This window comes from Octopus bimaculoides, chromosome 4 (assembly GCF_046866305.1).
Source record: "Octopus bimaculoides isolate indiv1 chromosome 4, ASM4686630v1, whole genome shotgun sequence".
NCBI lineage: Eukaryota > Metazoa > Mollusca > Cephalopoda > Octopoda > Octopodidae > Octopus > Octopus bimaculoides.
This window is the reverse complement of record NC_142931.1, coordinates 122,959,157-122,981,131: the sequence shown is the minus strand read 5'-3', so window position 1 is coordinate 122,981,131 and position 21,975 is coordinate 122,959,157. Positions and strand designations below refer to the sequence as shown.

At 36.4% G+C, this 21,975-nt stretch overlaps 2 protein-coding genes across 5 annotated transcripts in view; one reads left to right on the top strand and one right to left on the bottom strand.

Annotated features, from left to right (window-relative positions):
- LOC106880302 (uncharacterized) overlaps positions 1-12,529 on the bottom strand; it is a 45,218-nt gene extending 32,689 nt beyond the window's left edge. For 2 of the 3 annotated variants that reach the window (XM_014930173.3, XM_014930174.3), the window contains exons 1-2: positions 12,001-12,529; positions 2,406-3,035 (exon numbers count right to left, since the gene is read on the bottom strand). In XM_014930173.3, coding sequence (XP_014785659.1) covers positions 2,406-3,035; positions 12,001-12,108 — 738 coding nt within the window. In that variant the 5' untranslated portion in view covers positions 12,109-12,529. Of the gene's footprint in view, positions 1-2,405; positions 3,036-11,469; positions 11,609-12,000 lie in introns of those variants that run through there. The other variant, XM_089351330.1, reaches the window with a different exon arrangement.
- Positions 12,530-12,546: 17 nt separating this feature from the next.
- Positions 12,547-21,975, top strand: part of LOC106880304 (traB domain-containing protein) — a 30,824-nt gene continuing 21,395 nt past the window's right edge. Inside the window, exon 1 of one of the 2 annotated variants that reach the window (XM_014930179.3) lies at positions 12,547-12,600. In XM_014930179.3, coding sequence (XP_014785665.1) covers positions 12,573-12,600 — 28 coding nt within the window. In that variant the 5' untranslated portion in view covers positions 12,547-12,572. Of the gene's footprint in view, positions 12,884-21,975 lie in introns of both variants that reach the window. The other variant, XM_014930180.3, reaches the window with a different exon arrangement.

Genomic DNA, 21,975 nt, shown 5'->3' with positions numbered 1-21,975 from the left:
GTAGTGGTTGAATAAGCATTAACAGATCTCCACATGATTGCACTTATACACTTCAGTAAGCTTGGTATCCATCTCATACAAACTTTATGGAAGTGAAGCTTGTCATGGATAATTTCGTATGCAAAACCATTCTATAAATAGAGAATCTTCGCATCAGTATTGGAGCTTGATGGGCATCCTGCTCCCTCTTCATGCTTATCCAGCCATTTTTAAACTTCTTAATCAACCCATACACACTTCAACATGGTAGAGTGCTATCCTCATATTGTACCAACAGCCTGCAATGAATTTCAGCTCCTGATACACCTTGAGACCTGAGAAATTGGATCACTGATCTCTGTTCTTTGTTGATGCACACTCCCAGCAAAGTGGCCAACTTAAAGAAAGTTTTGGTGAAAGTGTAGACAATTTTTGGCTTCCCCCTGTATGTGTGTGTGTGCGCGCGCGTGCACATGTATACGTGCTATATCTGAAAAAAAAAATTAGAGATGTGATGGTCTTAACTAAAATGTCTTCAACTCATTTGCTACCATATTTTTGTTGAAATGCAGTCTTTGTTTGAATTAATTTTGAAAATAATGAAAAATTAGTTAAAAATAACTTTGTAACTATTAAGCAGGTATCTGAAACAAAATTAAAATGAAGTGCTGATGGAATGTTTTAATTCAAAACACTTTAAAGCCAGAAGGGTATATGAGAACCAAGGGTGGTCTGAGATGGGTTGGTATCAAAAGGGTTAATAAATTATGCAAGAGCTGACATAGGATTAAAAAAAACAAAAACAACTGGTGGTGCTTGTGGCTGAAACAGACTAACTGTGATACAGAGTTAGACAAAACTCACAAAAGACAGAAGTGGTGCTTAATAAAATCCAAATAAAGCGGTAATAAGCTAAGGAAAGAAATAAGCCATTACAACAGCTCACAAAAGAAAGGAAGGTTTTGGAGAAAGATAAAATTATTGTGTCAGAACAGAATGATGATTATGATGGCTGTTATTGCACATTTACTAATTTTGACTATCATTGGAGAAGAGCAGAGGAAAAGCTCATACAACCTCTCAGGTTTTATGTAAGTTATGTACTGCATTAATTGGGAGGGATTATTGGTTGATGGAAGTATTGTTTGATTTAAACTGAAGCAGGCTGGTGGTTGGAGAAAAACACAAGCAGGAAAAATGTATTCTGTTGGAAAAGAGTTGTGGAAGCAGAAGGATTGAACAAAAATTTATGAGAACTGTGGAAACAATGAGCATCAAGTGGATTTAGAGTCAACAGGTCCGAAGAACAGAGGCTGTTGTGGTAGCAAAAACTAATTAAACAAACAGAGGAAATTTGAAAGGTAAGAGAGGAAGTAATGATTGCAGGGTTAAGATGAATATTTAAGTAGCTACATAACTATACCTCTGATCAAAGGTGACAACTTTCTCTTATTTTAATATTCACAGCTCTGATTCTAGGAATAAAGGCACCTTAAAGAACAAAAACAATTTGTTGGATGTATGTATGTGTACATGTATGTAAGAGCGCGCGTGCACACACACAATTTCATTAGAGAACACTCAAATTTTAACAGAGAACAGATATATGATATTGAACATGGAATCTCATGATAGTGAAGTAATCTTCTTAACTACACAGCTAAATGCTTATCTGCCATCATCATTTAATGTCCATATTCTCAGTTGGCATAAGTTGGAAAATGTGTTACCCCAGGAGAGGACATATACACATATATGCTTTCCTCTCCCATCTATCCCCATTCTTCTGTTATTAGTGTTTTCTTCAGTTCACCTCTTCAGCAACATAACTCTGAGTGAACATAACCCTGGTGAGGACCCTCTGATATTACAGAGTATAAAGGGACCTACTAGGGTTGACACACCAATAAACCATCCCAGAGATTCTGTACATTAGTCAATGAGCAAGTAAAGATGGATGGTTGAGTAGACTCTTTTGCTTTGTGGAAAATATGGTAACCTCTCTAATGTTGGTGCCATAATAAAATGCTCCATTACATTCTGTAAAATGTGGAATCAAGAGGATCCTTTAATCTTGCTGAGGACATAACAACTTTTTTACTACTGGTGGCACAATAAAATGCACCTAGCACACTGGGAAATAGTTGGTGTTAGGAAGAGCAACCAGCCATAGAAAGCAAAACAAAATTGAAACATATGAGATGGGGTTCTTCAACCTGTGCAGGAGAGCAGTAAGTCTGAATAACAACTGACACACATTGTGAAGACCCGTCCAACCCATTCTCATGAAAATTGGTAAAATGATGTTCAGGATGATGATGATGATGTGCACAGATAAATATGTATAGATTTATGAGTGTATTTGTGTATGAATGTAATAATGAAACAAAAAAAAACTAAATAAAAAATTAAATATGAGTGGTTACCTGGGGGGAATCTGGATTTGGAACATTAGTTGGTGAATGGTTCCACTGTTGCCTGGGAAATTTAAAGTTTGATTTTGGTGGTTTTTGATTAGATAAACCATCAAGCCTCTTCTGCTTGAAATAGTCTAAAATGGGTTTTGATCCTCGATCACAAATGTTTTGTGGTGGATTTTCCATCAGGTTGTCACAAGCTAAAATTAACCGCAAAGAGCTGCACTCAATAAGAGACAAGGGTAATTCCCGGATCTTGTTATGTGAAATATTTAGTTTTTGCAGTGATTTCATTTCTCCAAGAGATTTGGGCAGTGTTATCAACATGTTGTTGGAAAGATCGAGTTTGGAGAGTTTGTCAAGTTGAACCATGCTGTGTGGAATTTGTTTGAGATAGTTATGGTGTAGAATGAGGATTTCCAAATGTAGGAAGAGCCCCATTGTATCAGGCAGGAAATAGAGATTGTTGTGGCTCAAATCCAGGTAAGTCAGGTGTGGAAATATAAATGGCATGTTCAATTGGATCTCAGTCAAAGAGTTGAATGAAGCATTGAGACGTTCGTAGAGTGACAGTGTCTCTGGGATTGGTAGAGCTATCTGGGATTCAGTGTTTATTCGCTTTGACTTGCTTTGAATGTACTGCAAAAATATGAAGAAATAAAAATTACTTTTATTACAATTTTTTATTCGGTACAAGAAGGAAGTGGGGGTAAGGGAACTTGTGTAATAATTAGATCTTCCTTAAAAAAAATTATCAGAGTGATGTGAACTGGCCACAACTAAAGATTGAAATTGGCTCATAGTTTTCAATTGCTGTGAGCACTAGCAATTAAGGTTTAGTATCAGCAATAACTATAACAATAAGGCTAGTAATTAACAACCATCATGTTCGGACTAAAAACAAATTGGATTAGCAATTAACTGTCATTGTAGAAGGCTGTTACAGAATATTGTAAGCTATTTAAATGTTTGAGGTTTTGTTGACCTATTGATTGAAAGCCATAACATAAATACCATAAGGCATTTAGCATAATAATGATAATAATAATAATAATAATAATGGTTTCAAGTTTTGGCTTAAGGTCAGCAAGTTCAGGGGAGGTGGCTAAGTCAATTACATTGACCCCAGGGTTCAACTGATAGTAATTTTATCAATACTGAAAGGATGAAAGGCAAAGCAGAGCACATGGAACTTGAACTCAGAATGTAAAGACAGATGAAATGCTGCTAAGTATTTTGCCCAGTGTGCTTACGATTCTGCCAGCTCACCATCTTAATAATAATAATAATAATAATAATTCTTTCTATTACGAGTGCAAGGCCTAAAATTTTGGATGAGAGGGCCACTTGATTACATCGACTCCAGTGTGCGACTGTTATAATAATGGTAAGTTTTTCTAATTTTGGTACAGGGTCAGCAATTTTGAAGGGAGGGGTAAGATTGATTACATTGACCCCAAAATTCAACTGGTACTTGTTTTATTGAAGCTGGAAGGATGAAAGGCAAAGTCAACTTCGACAGGATTTGAACCCAGAATATAAGGAGACAAAATGTAATAATCAATAATAATAATAATGGTTTCAAATTTTGCCACAAGGGCTGCAGTTTTGGGGGAGGGGAAGAGTTGATTACATTGACCCCAGTTTTCAACTGGTACTTATTTTATCGACCCTGAAAGAATGAAAGGCAAAGTCAACTTTGGTGGAATTAGAACTCAGAACGTAGCAACAGGTAAAATACTGCTAAGCATTTCGTCCAGAGTTTAACAATCCTGCTAACTCACTGCTTTTAATCTTTTCTACTATAGACACAAAGCCTGAAACTATGATGAGGGGACTAGTCGATTCTATCAACCTCAGTGCATAACTGGTACTTATTTCATCGACTCCAAAAGGATGAAAGGCAAAGTCAACCTCAACAGAATTTGAACCCAGAATGTATTAATCAATAATAATAATAATAATAATAATAATAATAATATAATAATATAATAATCCTTTCTACTTTAGGCACAAGGCCTGAAACATAGGGGGAGGGGAGAAAGTTGATTACATTGACCCCAGTACTCAACTGGTACTTATTTCATTGACCCTGAAAGGATAAAAGGTAAATTTTGATCTCGGCAAAATTTGAACTCAGAACATGAAGATGGATGAAATATCACTAAGCATTTTGCCTGGTGTGCTAATGATTCTGCCAGCTTGCTGCCTTGAAAAAAAAAACAAAAAAAAAAAAACACTGCACTTCCTAACAACAGGAATATTGGAAAGTCAATGTGCCAGAAGTGTCTGATTAGACTCAGTGTTTGCATAAGAGATGAACAGAAAAGAGATAGTGTGTGATTAAGCTAAAACAAGACTTATAAACAAACCATTACACATACAGCCTTATCGATTCAATCAATTGCAGGCCAGTTGCAGTTCTGGCAATACATTGAACATAATTATTAAACAGATATGTCAAATAGGTCTACTGGAAAGATTATGGATGAGTGTAGCAGCTTTCATCTGCAGTTCTTTATGCAGTCAGGCCTTCTGATTGGAGAAGAGGGATCTAAGTAATGAGAAATGTGTCAGAACTGACTTAAGACATTTAGATTTATCAAAACAGCTCAGTATATGAAAACCTATCAAATTAGTCAATTACATCAGCCCCAGTGTCCAACTGGTACTTATTTTATCGATGCCGAAAGGCCAAAGTCGACCTTGGTGGAATTTGAACTCTGAATGTAAAGACACAAAATACCACTAAGCGTTTTGCCCGGCATGTTAATGATTCTGCCAGTTCACTGCCTAATAATAATAATAATAATAATAATATTAATAATAATGGCTTCAAATTTTGGCACAAGGCCAGCCAGCAATTTCAGAGGAGGATGTAGGTTGATTACACTGATCCCCAGTGTTCAACTGGTACTTATCTTATTGACCCTGAAAGGATGAAAGATAAAGTTGACCTCAATGGAAATTGAACTCTGAATGTAAAGAGAGAAGAAAATGCTATTAAGCATTTTGTCTGGTGAACAAACAATTCTGCAAATATAAGAATTAGGGAGGTAGAACTCTGAACATAATGAGTTTGAGGAAATATTGCAAAGCATTTATGATGATGTTTTAATAATTTTGCATTCCTGGGGTTATAATTTCAAATAATTTTCTTTTAAAACAATTTATATGATCACCAAATCATTTTCAAGCTTGTTGACCATTTCTTCATGGACACAAGCAGTCTGTTACAAGACTTTGTAAAGTTAATGTAGTTACTTCAAGGTATGGCTGTGAAGTAAAGCTATGTGGTTCTGGATTTATTTCCACTGCTTGTCACATTCGGGTGATTGTCATCAGTTAACCAATGTCTTTGTGAAATGTGGCAGATGAAAGCTGAATGGAAGCCTATGAGAGGAACTGTTTGTATTCTTGAATCGTAGACACATTAAATGTGCAGGTGTATTTGTGTGGTAAGAAGCTTGCTTCCCAACCACATGCGTGGCACCTTGGGCAAGTATCTTCTACTAAAGCCTTGTGAGTGGATTTCGTAGACAGAAACTGAAAAAAAGCCTGTAATATATATATATATAGTTAATCCCAAAAAATGGAGAAAAACACAAAAAAAAAAACAACAACGCGAGGACATGGTACATGCAAAATATTAATAAGATGCTCAAGGAAGGAAAGAAAGGGTGTTTTACGTTTCAAGCAAAGCTCTTCTTCAGAAACAGGAGACAGAAGAAAGTCCAAAAGAAAAGAAAGATGGAGGAAAGAGAAAATCGTCAACAATCCACATGTAGTTATATATATATGTTTATGCATGTGAGTCTTTGTGTCTGTGTTTGTCCCCACACCATCACGTGACAACTGATGTTGGTATGTTTATGTCCCTGTAACTTAGCGGTTCAACAAAAGAGAACAACAGAATAAGTACTAGGCTTACAAAGAATAAGTCCTTTTAAGGTGGTGCTCCAGCATGGCTGCAGTCAAATGACTGTAACATGTAAAAAGATAAAAGAATATTCTGTTACTTGGTTTAACATCCCTATTTCATCTATGGTTGCTTTCAGCACAGTTCACTATTCCAAACACTTGAATTGGACATCTGATCTTAGGATATCCTACCTGCACACACAAGTCTCACAAGCCCAGAAAGGTGTCAAGGGTCATCTGGCTGTAAACCAACATTTTGGAAAACGTGTTCAACCCATGCCAACATGGACAAGCAGAAATAAAACTACGATAATGATGACTGATCTGCAGATGTTCATGCTGGACATCAGCTACATTGATTTCCAGCATATATATGTATATACATTCAATGGGCTTCTTTCAGTTCCTGCCTACTAAATTTACTCACAAGGATTTGGTCAGTCTGGGGTTATAATTGAAGACACTTGCCCAAAATGGCATGCAGTAGGACTCTAAACCTGGAACTATGTGGTTAGGAAGCAAACTTCTTACCACCCACCCATGTTGGTGCCTATTAAAAAAGTAAAATGGATTACCAACATCCTGTTGTGGGCACTGCATTATGTCCATAATGAAAAGCAGTGAAAACAAGAACCATCGAATAGGAACTGATTATTGCCCATTTATTTAAAGCGGAAGTTCTCCTGGCTAGGTTTCTTAAATGCTTTATTTTTGTAAATAAAACCATTTGCTGTGCCCACCAACCCGTTCAACAGTTGCTAAGCATCTGTGTGTAAGAGAGAAGAACAGATTTATTACTGGAGACAGCTGGGTCAGGTTGAACTCATTTGAAACAGAAGGTAGCAGTAAAAGAATTCAATAAAGAGACAATTAATAAAGTCTTTTATAATCAGTTGGTATATGCAGGTCTGTGAGTATGTATATGTGTATAGGAATATTCAGTGAGTGCAAATACACCCTAGGAAGTCTATGTAGTACATATGCATGTATAGGCTGGAATAAATAATAACAGGTATGTATGCACTGTGTGAATGTTTTAGTATGAATTTATATTAGTAGGTGTGTGTATGTGTGTGTGCATCTGTGTGAGAGAGTTATTGAGACATGTGGTTGAGATTGGACTCTGTTATAACATAGTTGTGATCTAGAGAGCTCAATGAAGGAAAAGGTATAAGATATTGAAGGCCTCTAGGTTATTGCAAGTAGATGCATATACTGTATATATTCAGGTAATTGAACATAAAATGAGTGTATACATACATGCACACATATATACATAAATATATATGTAGAGGACACGTGAAGGCTGGAAAGAAACGAAACTAGCATATTCCGATGGATGTGCAATAATAGTGTACATGAACAACAAAGTCCAAATGTGTGGAGAGTAAAATTGGGCATAAGAGGCATCCGACACAGTGTGCAGGAGAGAAGACTGCACTGGTATGGTCATGTGATGGAGAAGCACAAGGACAATTGTATAAGAAAGTGCTGCTTGCTAAATGTGGAAGGAACCTGTGGAGGACGAAAACCTAGGAAGACATGGGACAAAGTGGTGAAGACTGACTTTAAGGTGTTGAGCCTCTCAGAGGAGATGATGGGGGACTGAGATGAACGGCAACATGTTGTGCTTGTGGAGACCCCATCCATCTCAACAGAATCGAGGTTCTGTCAAGCTTTCCCCCACAACTCCTCTTCTAATACTCATTCTTTCACCGATCTTCTGTGTTACCTTATTTCCTTCCTTCACCTCTCCTCTACTGAACTGATATTCTCTCTGTCCAACTCATTCCCTATCTCTAATCAAATGTCATACTATTCTCACATAGCAACCTTACCTAGACATCCACCCTTTCTGTTCCTCTATTCTATTCTGTCTCTCATATTCACTTTGTACCTTGACTTCACATCTCTCTCCCTTTTCAGATGAGCAAGCCATGTATTCACCTCTTCAGCAAGACACCTGCTCTTGTCTCTCTGTCCTAGATTTTTATCCCTCAATTCTATACTCCACACAGTTGAGAGGACTTGTCTTGCAGGTACTTGGTGACCTCACCAGTACTGGTGCAACATAAAAAACACCCACTACACTCTGTGAAGTGACTGGTGCTAGGAAGGGCTTCCAAGGCCTAATATCTGCCAAAGCAGACATCAGAACATACTTGCATGAATGTATGTGCTGAATGGGTAAACAACAAATCTCTTTTTCTTAATCCTTTAGTATTCAGATTATTTAGGCAAATGTAATACACAGTCATTCACAATCTTTTGAGTTCATCATGCACTATCTCATAGCTTTTGATGATGTGATTGCATATTTTGAGAATGACATTGTCAGATAGATGTGAGGGGGCTGGATCTGGCCAGGCTGAATATAAAAGAGGTAGAATATTTGGACTGGATATGACTGGTTTAAATGCTAAAAGGTTAAGAGTAAAAAATGGATATATTTATTTATAAACTTTAAACTGAACTTCATTTGTTTAAATTCTACGGAAACAAGCAAAGGTGGACGAGTGATATATATATATATATATATATATATATATATATATAGAGAGAGAGAGAGAGAGATAGCTCCGGCCAGTCAGTAGCCAAAGAATCAACTCAAACCAGCAGTAACGTTCCTTGTCAGATTTTTCTACTTTCACTTCTGACAGCTAATACCGTGACAGTGCCGCTTTTTTTTTCTAAACCTTTCAGTCATTGGGATGTAGTTATACTGGGACGTCGACATGTAGGGTTTAGTCGAACAAATCGACCCCAGTACTTAAATTTTAAGCCTGGTATTTACTGCATCAGTCTCTTTTGCTAAACTGCGAAGTTACGGCAACGCAAACAAACCTACATCGGTTAAGAGGTAGTGGGGAATGAACACAACACAAAGGTATACACATACATATTACACAATGTAATATACAACGGGCTTCTTTCAGTTTCTGTCAACCAAATCCGGAGCTGTAGAAGAAGAGACTTATCCAAGGTGTTACGCATGGGTACTGAACTCGGGACCATGTGGTTGGAAAACGAATTATTTAACACAGGCAAATGAAGGTGATTCTATTTCCTATTTATAGTTGACGGTGAGTTCTTTCCCTTAAGCCAGATGTTGAGTTTAAGCATCACTTGTTGAATTAAGTGTTTGGTAGAGAAATCTCTTTGTATCATTTCTTATGAATGGCTAGTGACTTTTACTACAGATACCAAACCAAACACACACCATGAACGAGTTAACAAGGGTTTTGATATCAAACAACGTATCTCTCGCGTATCTTATGTGTTAAAGCTAATCAACTGACTATACAGCCAACTTTTAATAGAAAAAAAATTAAGACAAAGAAATAAATTCTATTAGTTTTGAGTTTATTTAAGATGGTTGTGTTTATTTTTTTTGGAGCTTTAGAAAAGATATTTAAGATATCTTTTCTAAAGTCGAATTCTATTTTCATGACCTTTATAATGAAGTTAAGGAGTAGCTTGAAACGGTAATAGCACAGAACGTTTTGGAAGATGTTATCTGAAGAAGCATATTACATCAATTTCATTTTGTAGTAATAAACAAACTCAAGAACACCGTACAGCAAATACTTGACTGTCCAAAATACAGAAATATTCAATAAATTTTAATCCAGTTAGATACACGTTATTGGATAAAGTTGTTTATTTTTCGAGTTCAGTTAGGAGTTAGGGTTAAGAGTTGGGGGTCTTAAGTCTTAGGTTTGGTCAGTCGAATGCTTTTGCTGATATTAATTTGGAAAATTTTCCGAGGTTTTAGAAAAAGAAAATAAAGAATGGCGAGTTCTATAGTTTTGTTGAAATTTATTTGCTTGTCTGCATAATCCAAACTTTTAGCGCAAGCAGAAAACCCCCAAATGAATCGGACTAAGTCTGAGAAACCCACACATTGCGAGTGTGTGTTTAACTATTCAACTCTGACCAACAAATGAAATACCATGTCACATTCATTCATGACGTCACAGACTTTTACCGAAAGATTGCCCCACTCATTACTTCTTAGTTTTGATTATTCAGTACTTCAATAAAATAAGTGTCTTCTACCTCACACAGATGTTACCGAGAGTTGGGAGGTTTCAGCATCAACACTAGATCTTGTTGATATGTCGTGGTTAAGTGCAGCGCTGGATTAACCCATTAAGCAAAATAAGCACGTGCTTAGGGCATCAAGGGACGGGGGCACCACAGAAATGAAAATGGTTTACGGCACAAAAGAAATTACTTTTAACTTGATAAAATAATATTCGTAATGCCTTATCTCTATTAAGTAGAGAAGCAGAAGTTTTACGTAAAATTAATTTTAACGATATCATCGGACACTTTGCAACTAAGAAAAAAAACCGAGAAAACTTTTCAAATATAAATAAAAGGGAAGCATACGAAAATAGACATTATTTTCCATCTTACTGTGAATTTTGTTTCATTTTGAAAATTAAAACTTCATTTTATGGTTTATTATCGTTTATATTTTGAAATATTTTTGTTTACATTTTGAGCCAATTACATATACTTGAGGGCACCAAAACTTTCTAAGTGCTTAGGGCCTCTATTGGTATTAATCCGGCCCTGGGTGTGTGTTCGCGAGCGCGCGTTTTTTCTTCATATTCGTTCGCAGCAAGTTGTTTTACACCTATTAGAATATTTTATTTTTTTTTATTTCCCACCGGGTCAAACCCTTTAGTTTGACCGAAATTTCCTTCCGAGTTCAGTCCCACTGCGTGCACCTTGGGCAAGTGTCTCCTATTACAGCCTTGGGCTGTAATACTTGTTCACAATCACAAAAGAAGACAAATGTAGCTCGAAGAAAAGTTGAAGAACGTTTTTAAAAAGACAGACATCTTAAAACAAAGGAAACCGACTTTAAAAAAAATGTATACAGAATGTGAAAAACAAAAAGAAAAAATAATAAACTAATTACTAGTGCGAACACCCACTCAAATGAGCTAAACCATATTTTAAACCCGATAGGTTACAGGTATCGATGAAAATTCGAAGGTTATGAAATACTTTCGAATGTGAGTGTATAGGCATCGACGAATACAAACTCAAATAGGTTAATTTAATTCAATCTGTGTCACTGTAGACAGCTGTGTTGTTAGTTACAAAACAAGAAAAGAGAGATAAATTTCACAATTACATCTGTTTAGTTTCTGGCCCCTGCGCGCTCACTTCAAATCCCCGTCGAGGTTAACTTTCGTTTTTCTTTCGAGGGCGATGAAAAGGAACCAATGCAGGTTGGTGGGTTCGCGTAATTATAAGAAAGTCGGACAGGATGCCTTTCTCCGACTTTTTACTTCCACTGTTGGAATCCCAAAATGACCTACTTGGGTGGTAGACAGAAATTGTCGCCCAGTTATGACAATCTGGGCGCCTTTAATAGAGTTCACTCAGCTGCAAGCATTCGGGCTGGGTTCTTGGTTCGAGATTTTCCTCTTACCAATTTCAGCGGCCCTATATATATATATATATATATATATATATAAACGTACGTATGTGTATGTCTGTATGGAGAATACGGTACCGTTATCCGACATTCTTATTTATGAAATGGACGGATATTTTTCTAATCAAGATGCTTTGTCAAAATGTCACAAAAATCTAAACTCCAGTATAAAAGTGATGCGTTTCTCAAATGAATGACTGTCAACAGAAACTATTAACGACTTACCTGCAAGTAATCGGTAATAGATCGTACTTTTCCTCGTACATTCAATTCTTTGCCCTTCTCTTCAAAACTAACTTCTGGCAGTATCTGTTGATTTTGGTAATTCCCCATGCTTGTTAAATCATAAATAACATTCGTCAGAAGGATAAGGTAGATATCCAGACACTGAGTAGGCGGCAGAAAAACAAACAACAAAAACGGTCGTCTACATATTCATACAAAGCCTATATACATTTCTCCAGTATTTCACGTCAGAGTTGGATAGAAGTTTGACTTAAGTCACAATCAAGTTTCTGGTAGGCTGCTTCCAGAGTGATTAGAAGAGTTGACAGTTAACATCGATGAAAGTTTTATCGGCAGCATTCATTAAAATCGTAAAGGAGTTTCATTTTGTCAGCATCGAATAATTAGATTTACCGCTCTACTATCTCAGTAGCTGTCATCATTGTCGTCAGAAATCGATAAAATAACTTCTACACGCAAACTTGCTTCACGACATGCCACGTGTACTGTGACCGCATAGATTGATGACGTCATAGTTTGTTGTGTACACAAGCATATCTCCTCTATTAGTAATGGCTGAGCATCAAGTTGATACGACGAGTAAGTTCTATTTAACACACTATTATATTTCTGTTTACTTTCAGCTTTATTCATTGACTCTGTATATCCGAGTTCTATAGCCGATATATTATTGCTGTGTTCCCCCTTTTGGGGGCTAAAGCTAATATCATTTGTTCTAACATCTGCCCTATGGTTTTTAATGAAAGATACAAAGAGAAAGAGAGAGAGAGAAAGCAATATGTGTGGATTGGATAAGGGAGACAGAAACCAATTTATTAAGGGAGTAAGCGTTCACACTTGTCTTGAAGCACGAAAATTCGTCGTAAGGATCAGATTTTGTACTTATTACTAATAAAACCAACCTTTCTTTATGGTAATGTGTAACTTTCATGTGTTTACGAAAAATATACGTAAGGTGTTTCTGTGTTAAACTAGAAGGCCAGGTAGTTAGTCGGAGATGTTGCCGGTCTTCTTGCGCACTAAAGTGCTGCTTCTTGCAGTCTTTGACAGACCACATTCTTTTGTGTCACACTGATGACTCCCACAAGTACATTATCACTCTATAGCAAACGAATATCCGTAATTGGATGACTAAGGAATCTCGTATACAGGTTTTCTCGTAATGACAATATTGGAGGACAAAAAAATTCCTTTATAGATTATGACTGAATAACACTAAGACAGTAGATTAAATTTGGACCAATTTTGATGTTAACGTTCCAATTTCATTCCTTCTTTGACCTTTTAAATGTTTGTATTTATTATCTGATACAAAAGCTGAAATGTAAAATAACCATATTCTTATATATATATATATATATATATATATATATATATATATTTACACACACAGTAGGCATACACAAAAACGTGTGTCCGAGTGTGTATATGTTTGTTTTATTAGTTTATATATATATTTATACACGCATTCACTGCATTTAAAGTTGTCTTTTCACTCAGCGTAGACAATTTTTTTCCCATCTATTTTTGCAATCCAATTTGGAATATGGATTGCAGATTGTAATTGCGTTTTGATAAAATTGTGTCAGCTTTTTCCTCTTTCTGGATTTTATGTCTTAAAAGACAGGTGGTAAACGTGTGTGGTGCATACTACTGCTTTATGATATATTGTCTGGCTCTGCTTGAAGTATGTGTTATTGATTTTACAATATTTTTTTCTACTAATTGAAAACCTCTTGAGATCTGAATGCATTACGTTTGAGAATACAAATGCTTAAAACGAACAAAACAAAAGTACACCTTCAATGACAATATAGAAATATCCTTAATTTTGAAAAGTAATTTATTTTTTGTCTTCTATCCTTAGTATTCTAGCTTCCTTTTTAGTTTACTCAAAACGATGATTACCCCAGAAAATTATGCGATTCCATTTTTAAATAGTATTTGATTGAGTTTGTTATTGGTATTTTTATCGCCTCACTTCCCGACATACAATTAGGATTCTCTCTTTATTCCGTGTTATCGTCATAATGGAAAACCCCAGTCTGTATTGCTTTTCAATAGTTTGAGGTTTCTAATTTCTGATCTCAAATCCTACCGCCGCCAACTTAGCCATTCATTTTAGTAAGGCTGTTAAAAAAAAACAGCAACGAAACACTGTGGCAGTCCCTTGTCCTATTTCTCTTTAACGACTAATCTTGCGCCAAATTCTGCGGGAGCGAAAATACTTCAGCCAGTTAAAACTCTCCACCCCAAGAATATGTGTCTGTTGTCTTGTGCCTTTGTTAAAAATCTATTGGTGAATGGAAGAACGGTCAAAATACATTTTGGTGCATTGTTAAAGAACGATTTCCTTTTTTTATTTTTTTAATCTCTTTGGTTCTATATCCAATCAAACTGATGTCAAATTTGCCTTTTATTCTACTGGATTCGTTGTAATCCACTATATGTTCTACCAAAATATACTTATGTTAGAATCGTAATACGATCCAACGAGGGGGCAATCTACGTGGTCGTATGACCGATCTGCTAGAAATCTTAACCAAATCTCTCCCAAATTACAACCTTCCGTCTTAACTAAAAGAAAAAGAAAACAAACAAAAAAAGGGATATGTTGGATAATGTCCCACATACCACTAAAAATATGGTGTGACTGCGGTTGGAGCACTTTTTGGTTAGAATTGTCCAGTTTAAGGTTAACCTGGGGTTTGAACTATAACTATCGTAACATTATCACTATTGCTACAACTGCAATCATTCGCAGAAATTGATACCAGTTATACTTCGTGGTCTTCATATCAACGGCATCTCCCATCCTTACAAATATATGTCAAGTAACATGCTATCGTATTACAATAACATTCATAGATTTTAATGACGATAATGTTAGATGACGTCGCCCTCTCTTTAATTCTTGCCTGATGGAATATTCTGAAGTCATTATTATATAGTTAAGTGCTCCACTAGTCATGAGCTATACAAGCTGTTCACTATTTTTCACGTGATTCACTGTCTTGGAGAATAGTAGATATGGAAAGAAAGACGGAATCTGATATTGTCTTTTCACTGTTTAGTCTTGTAATGAAGCGCACCACGTCGTTCATTGACAGTCATCTCTCATTGCGGCTGCATGTTTATATATATATATATATATATATATATATATATATATATATATATATATATATATGTGTATATATATATACATACATATTCATACACACACGTATATGTGTGTGTGTATAAATTATATGTCTTATGTTTCCTATATATTATATTGTGTGTATATAATTCATACATGTACGTATATAAGAATTATATTGAATTTGTTATATTTATAAAATATTGTTCATATGTGTGTGTATATAACTGCATATGAATCGTATGTCTTATACTTAAAATATACTGTGTATGTGTATATAATATAGACACATACGTATGTATATTCAATATACATATACTTATATTTAAAATATATTTATGTACTTTTAATAGATACATATAAATAATATATACATATGTATAATGTAAATTTGTATAATATACATACATATTTACATGTGTATACTTATATGTACACACATATATGCGCACATACTCATACGTATACTTATATGTACACACACACACACATATATAATACATGTACACACCATCATTTTAACATACATTTTCCCATTCTTGCATGGGTCAGACAGGATTCATTGAGGCAGATTTTCTGTGACTGGATGCCCTTCCTATTGCCAATCTGCAGCTGTTTCCTTGTAAAGTAATATTTTCCCATGGCTGGACCTGTTTTCCTGGAAGATTATAAACAAAGGACATCACTTGTATGATGATAGTACTCATCTATAAATACCATACTATGTCAAGACAAAGATACACTAACACCCACACATCCATATACAGACATATTCATATATATATATATATATATATATATATATATATATATATATATGTATATGCACGCACACACATACACAAATATATAACAGAGTTTCTTTCAGTTTCCATCTAAGTTTCCACTCAGAGATGAACATTTATATATATTTTGTGTTTACACTTTTGTCCCTGTGACTAACCATCTGTCACTCACCTTTCATGTGCTTACACACTTATTCTCCCATCCTTCCCAATCCTCTGTCCCCCTTCTCGTGTACTCATCCTCTTGTACCTTGAAAGTAATACCCTTACACCTTGTCACCATCATCTTTATCTTCCTTTTCAGTTTCTCCCACCTACTCTTATTTAACGTATCTCCTTTACTGCAAAGTACCTGCTCCTGTCCCTCTTCCATGCTTTATCCTCTCCACACCTATTATAAAGCCTCCCCCTTCTCTACTACATCCCCATGTGGGACCAATTTCTTGCAAATTGCTTGGTGACCTCATTAATGCTGGTACTACACAATAAGAACCTATTATACTTCATAAAGTGGTTTGCATTAGGAAAGGCATTTAGCCATAGAAACCATGTCAAAGCAGACACTGTGGAGGCATGTGGTTTAGTGGTTACGGTGCTGGACTCATGAGTGTAAGATTGTGGTTTTGATTCCTGGACCAGGCAGTGTGTTGTGTTCTTGATCAAAACACTTCATTTCACGTTGCTCCAGTCCATTCAGCTGACAAAAATGAGTAATCCTGTGATGGACTGGCTTCATGTCCAGTTGGGAATTTATACGCCATGGAAACTGAGAAACCAGCCTTTACGAGTCGGCATGACTCGAGAAGGTAACTGAACTGAAAGCAGACACTGGATCTTGACACAATACTTTGGTGCATCTGATTTGTTGAAACATGCGATACATGCACCAGCATTAAAGACTGTTTTTCAAATGATGTATAAATGTATGTATGCATATGTGTGCCTATATGTGTGTATTATAAAAGCAGAAAAAACATAAAATTTCACATTTATTTCATACATTGTGCTTAACAGCTGTTTGATTAAGATAATATCACCAAATTTATAATTACATAATTGTGATACATATTGTAATTATACATTTGATAATATCTATTTGAATGAAAGAGCTGTTGAGTCCAAATAAAGTATCGATTATGTTAAATATGTTACTCTTAAAGATCATTTTAATGAATTATGTATTTACATGCCAGTTGGTTCCACTTGGATTTACTGCAGTGTAATGTGTTGGATTTTAATAACTTGTTCAGCTCCAAATTACTGTGGATTTATTCTTTGATATTTATACAACAATTCTCTACTTGGATATATGTGTACAAATGTGTGGATGCACGCACACACACATGCATACGTATATATATAATGTACATATGTGTTTATATATATGTACACACACATACAAATACATATATATATATATCATTCAGAATGAGATAATCTGAGAATGAAGCAGAGTGAGCAATGTGATTGCAGAGTACCAAATGCACAAGTGCTGCTCAGCTGAACATGGTCATATGGTTCACTGACAACAGGTGAACCTGTGCAGTTTCCGCTAAGCAATTTGTATCAAGATGGAAAAGAATGCACTGTAACCAGCAGTGTATAACAGCATCTGACAGTCTGGGTGGTACTGTAATATCTATACATATATGTCATCATCATCATCATCATTGTTGTTGTTTAATGTCTGCGTTCGATGCTGGCATGGGTTGGATGGTTTGACTGAGGACTGGGGAGCCAGAAGGCTGCATCAGGCTCCAATCTGATCTGGCAAAGTTTCTACAGTTGGATGTTCTTCCTAACGCCAACCACTCTGAGAGTAGTGGGTGATTTTACGTTCCACTGGCACAAGGGCCAGTCAGGCAGTTATGGCAATGACCATGCTCAAAAGGTGTTTTTTACATGCTACCTGCATGGGAGCCAGTTCGGTGGCACTGGCAACAGCCATGCTCGAATGTTGTCTTTTCATGTGCCACCGGCACATGTGACAGTTAGGTGATGCTGGCAACGATCACGCTCAAATAGTGCTTTTTACATGCCATGGCACAGGAGCCAGTCAGTGACCCTGGCAACGATCATGCTCAGATGGTGCTTTTAATGTTCCACTGGCAGGTGGTACTGTCATCGGCCACGTCAGCGATTTTGATTTCACTTGCCTCAACAGGTCTTTGCAAGCAAAGTTTATTGTCCAATGGATGATGGCTACTCATAAGTGGGCTGGTTACACCCACTGGCAAAGGTGTCTATTGCTAGCTAATACAATTTTCAATTTCTCTTTGGTTTTTAATCCTCATGGATATCTATTTCCATGGCACAGTGTGGTGTATCCCAGCACTGACCATTTCAATCTTTAGTTCATCTTGTTATTGTCCAAGTTATGGTGATATTCATCTAGAGAAGCAGAGAGCCTAAGTCTTGGGTTGGAGAAGGAGTGCTTTTGTATAGAAATAAGTTGTTTCACATAGTTGATTGTGGAACCTATGTAATATTTATACCTATTGTATCAATACCTTGCATTTATGTACGATATTTATATGTATTCTTTGTTCAGCCATGGGGAAATCCACAAGATTCTTAGATAGGCAAATGCTTGAGGAATTCCTGCCAAGTATTCTGGTTTGGTAGTATCTCTACAACTACTCAGGGCCAGCTTAAGCTAAGTGTCTGGGATTAACTTAATTTTGTCATAATAACCACCAGCTCTTTTAAAAGACTCCTTATAGTATTCTGCATTATTGTTAAAAATCCTTTCATCATCATCCAAAGTAAACCATTGTACTTGGCATTTGCTGACCTGGAAAAAAATCCTTAGACAGAGTCCCTTGCTTTCTGATCTGGTGGTCACTGTGGAAGCTAGGAGTAGATGAATGACTGGTGATAGCTGCTCAAGCAATGTACAAGAGTTAACAATAAGTACAGCAAGTCTTCCAGGCCTTAAGATTAGTTTCCTGTGAGCACTTCTCTATGCTGATGACCTTGTTCTTATAGCTGAATCTGTAGCAGAATTAGAAAAATTCCATGTGTAGAAGCAAAAGGCTTAAATTAACTTAGAAAAGAACAAAGTTCTAGTAAGCAGAAAAACAGACAAGATGCTATTCCTTTCACAAAAATGACTGATATGTAGAAAAGATGTAGGTAGAAATTCCATATGGTGTACCTAGTCCAAACTTTGGACACAATAGGTGCATTGGAATCATGGGTAAGAAAGTCAACAGAGAAAGTAGACTTTGTCTGTGGCAGATGTGCTGGAGTAGTAAACATTATGAACAGAATAGATTTTCTTGAATGCCCGGGAGAATCTTTAGAGGAAGTAAATAGTTTCAGTTACCTAGGTGATCTAATTAACAGTGGAGGAAGATATTTTGAAAGTATACTTACTAGAATAACAAGCTGCTAGATAAAGGTCTGCAAATTATTCTATTGGTAACAAAAGGCTGCACTCTCAGAGTGAAACATAGACCGTATGATGCTTGTATATGAAGATCAGTGCTTCATTATAGTGACATAAGAGTTGTGAATGTTAAGGACATGCAAAGACTAGGAAAAGGTGGTATAAAAATGTTCCTGGTCTAATTATGTTTAATAAAAAATAGCTTACTTACCTAAGTTTTAACATCACCTCCTTCGAAATAATCACTTTGCACAGCAATATCCTGGTCCCAGTGTGCCTGCCACTCCTGGAATCTGGCCTGGAAATAATTTTCTGTGAGTCAAGGACCTTCTGTGATTTGCTCTTGATCTCAACAATGGTGTTAAAATGATGACCTTTGAGCTGCCTTTTCATTGTAGAGAAAAGATGGAAGTCCGCAGGAATTTGAAAGGAGAGTGACAGACGGTGATACAGAGGTGAATGTAGTGAATGGTAAACACAGGTAGAGGTGCACTCAATGGTGACTCTCATTTTGTGGGGAAGGTGAAGGAAAATGGGATTGAAATAAAGAGGAGGTGATAAGTACATAAAGGTGGGGATGTGCAACAGTATAAAGCCACAGATATATGATGTGTGAGGTGGAGTGTTGGATGAGAGAGGGATGTACAGTATCATAGATAGAGGTCAGAAGTATGTAGGGGTGGATATAGTGTATGATGAACAAAGGTAATGATAAAGGGAGGGTAGCAATGGCAGGTATGAGAGGATGCTCTGGGGAAAGGAGCATTCAGTGGAGCATAAAGTTTTAAGGGATGATATTGAGAATGCAGGATGGATGGTAGAGCAAGTGGTTCCAAGGAGAGGGATAACTGGTTGCACAAAAGGGAGATAAGATATGTGCAGTTCTACTTTCATATAATTTACAGCAGCTGAGTAAATACTGTTGTAGTTAGAAGAGTAATGGAAAGACAGGTGTTAGGAAGATGAGATGTAGGGATGGTTTGACAGGAATAAATTGGATGCAAAGGCATAGGCATAAGTAATATGCTTTTAGGATCTCATTTTTGCTGAGTCTTCTTGAGCATGGCAAATCAACAATCATGTCAGGCTTCTGTAATGCTCAGCTTCCTGTGACTGGCCTTCACTACACCCCCCTCCCACCATCTTCCTGGGCTTCTCTTTCAGGTTCCATCCACATCTAGCAATCAGCATTTCTTCATATAGCAATCCTCATCTATACACAACACATGATCATACCAGCTTAGTCTTCTCTCTTGTACATTACACCCAGTTCTTTTGTGCCTAATATTTCTCTCAACATATTTGCACTTTGTCATACACACACTTGCATTGCACATCCAACAGATTATGTTATCTTAATTTATGAGGTAGTATCAAAAAGTTCCTGGGTTACTTCTGTAGCATGGCAGCACATGGTTGTGTGCGCAGTGAGAGCTAGTAGTGATTTTCATGAAGCAGTGTGTTGAGTGACATCACAGTGTTACGAAAGCGACTGGTGTTACTTATAGGGACGACTCCTCTTCAAAAATGCTAAGTTTTCAATTTGGTTAAGAATCAAATTAGCGACGAAGTTCTGAAAGATGCTGCGTGTGAGTAAATTGTGGCCTTAAGAAATATTATTAATTACATTAATTAATACATGATGTAATTAAACTAATTGCAAATTAGTGGTGTCATTGAAAATTTTTCCCTTTATAGAATTATTTTCATAAAAAAAGTATAGAACTATATTACCACCCCCAAATTTGAGAAACAAACACTCATAACTCTTTTCTTTAAAAATTTCATTGCATGAGATTGATACCATGAAATTCCTCAAATTGCGCTCTATCAGTAAAGCTTAATTAAAATGTAGTTTGTTTTTAAAATCTAAAAGTTAATTATACTTAAATCCAATGTTTTGCCTTATGTTTTTTTTCATGATATTTTACCTCATAACTTTTTTGATACAAATTTTAGTTGCATGGGACCAAAACTATGCAATTCCTCATGCTTTTTTCTATCATTGATGCTAAGATGAATATATATTTGGCTTTTAAAATAAAAAAAGTTATTTAGATCTAAACTTGATTGGACGTGTTACTTACTCTCCTATAATGTTGCTACAAATTTTAATGTAAACTTTTTTCTACTGGACCAAATCTCAATTTTTTTATGTCCAAATGTAGTTAGGGACTAGTCCTCCTCAAAAATGTTAAGTTTTTAATTTGGTTAAGAACTGAATTAGCGACAAAGCTCTGAAGATGCTGTGTGTGAGTAAATTGCAGCCTTAAGAATATTATTCAACTACGGTAGTAGTTGAATGATTAAACATGACTAGTTTGGGAACCTTTTGATAGCACCTTGTGTGTCATCATCATCATCATCGTTTAACGTCCGCTTTCCATGCTAGCATGGGTTGGACGATTTGACTGAGGACTGGTGAAACCGGATGGCAACACCAGGCTCCAGTCTGATTTGGCAGAGTTTCTACAGCTGGATGCCCTTCCTAACGCCAACCACTCAGAGAGTGTAGTGGGTGCTTTTACGTGTCACCCGCACGAAAACGGCCACGCTCGAAATGGTGTCTTTTATGTGCCACCCGCACAAGCCAGTCCAGGGGCACTGGCAACGATCTCGCTCGAAAATCCTACAGG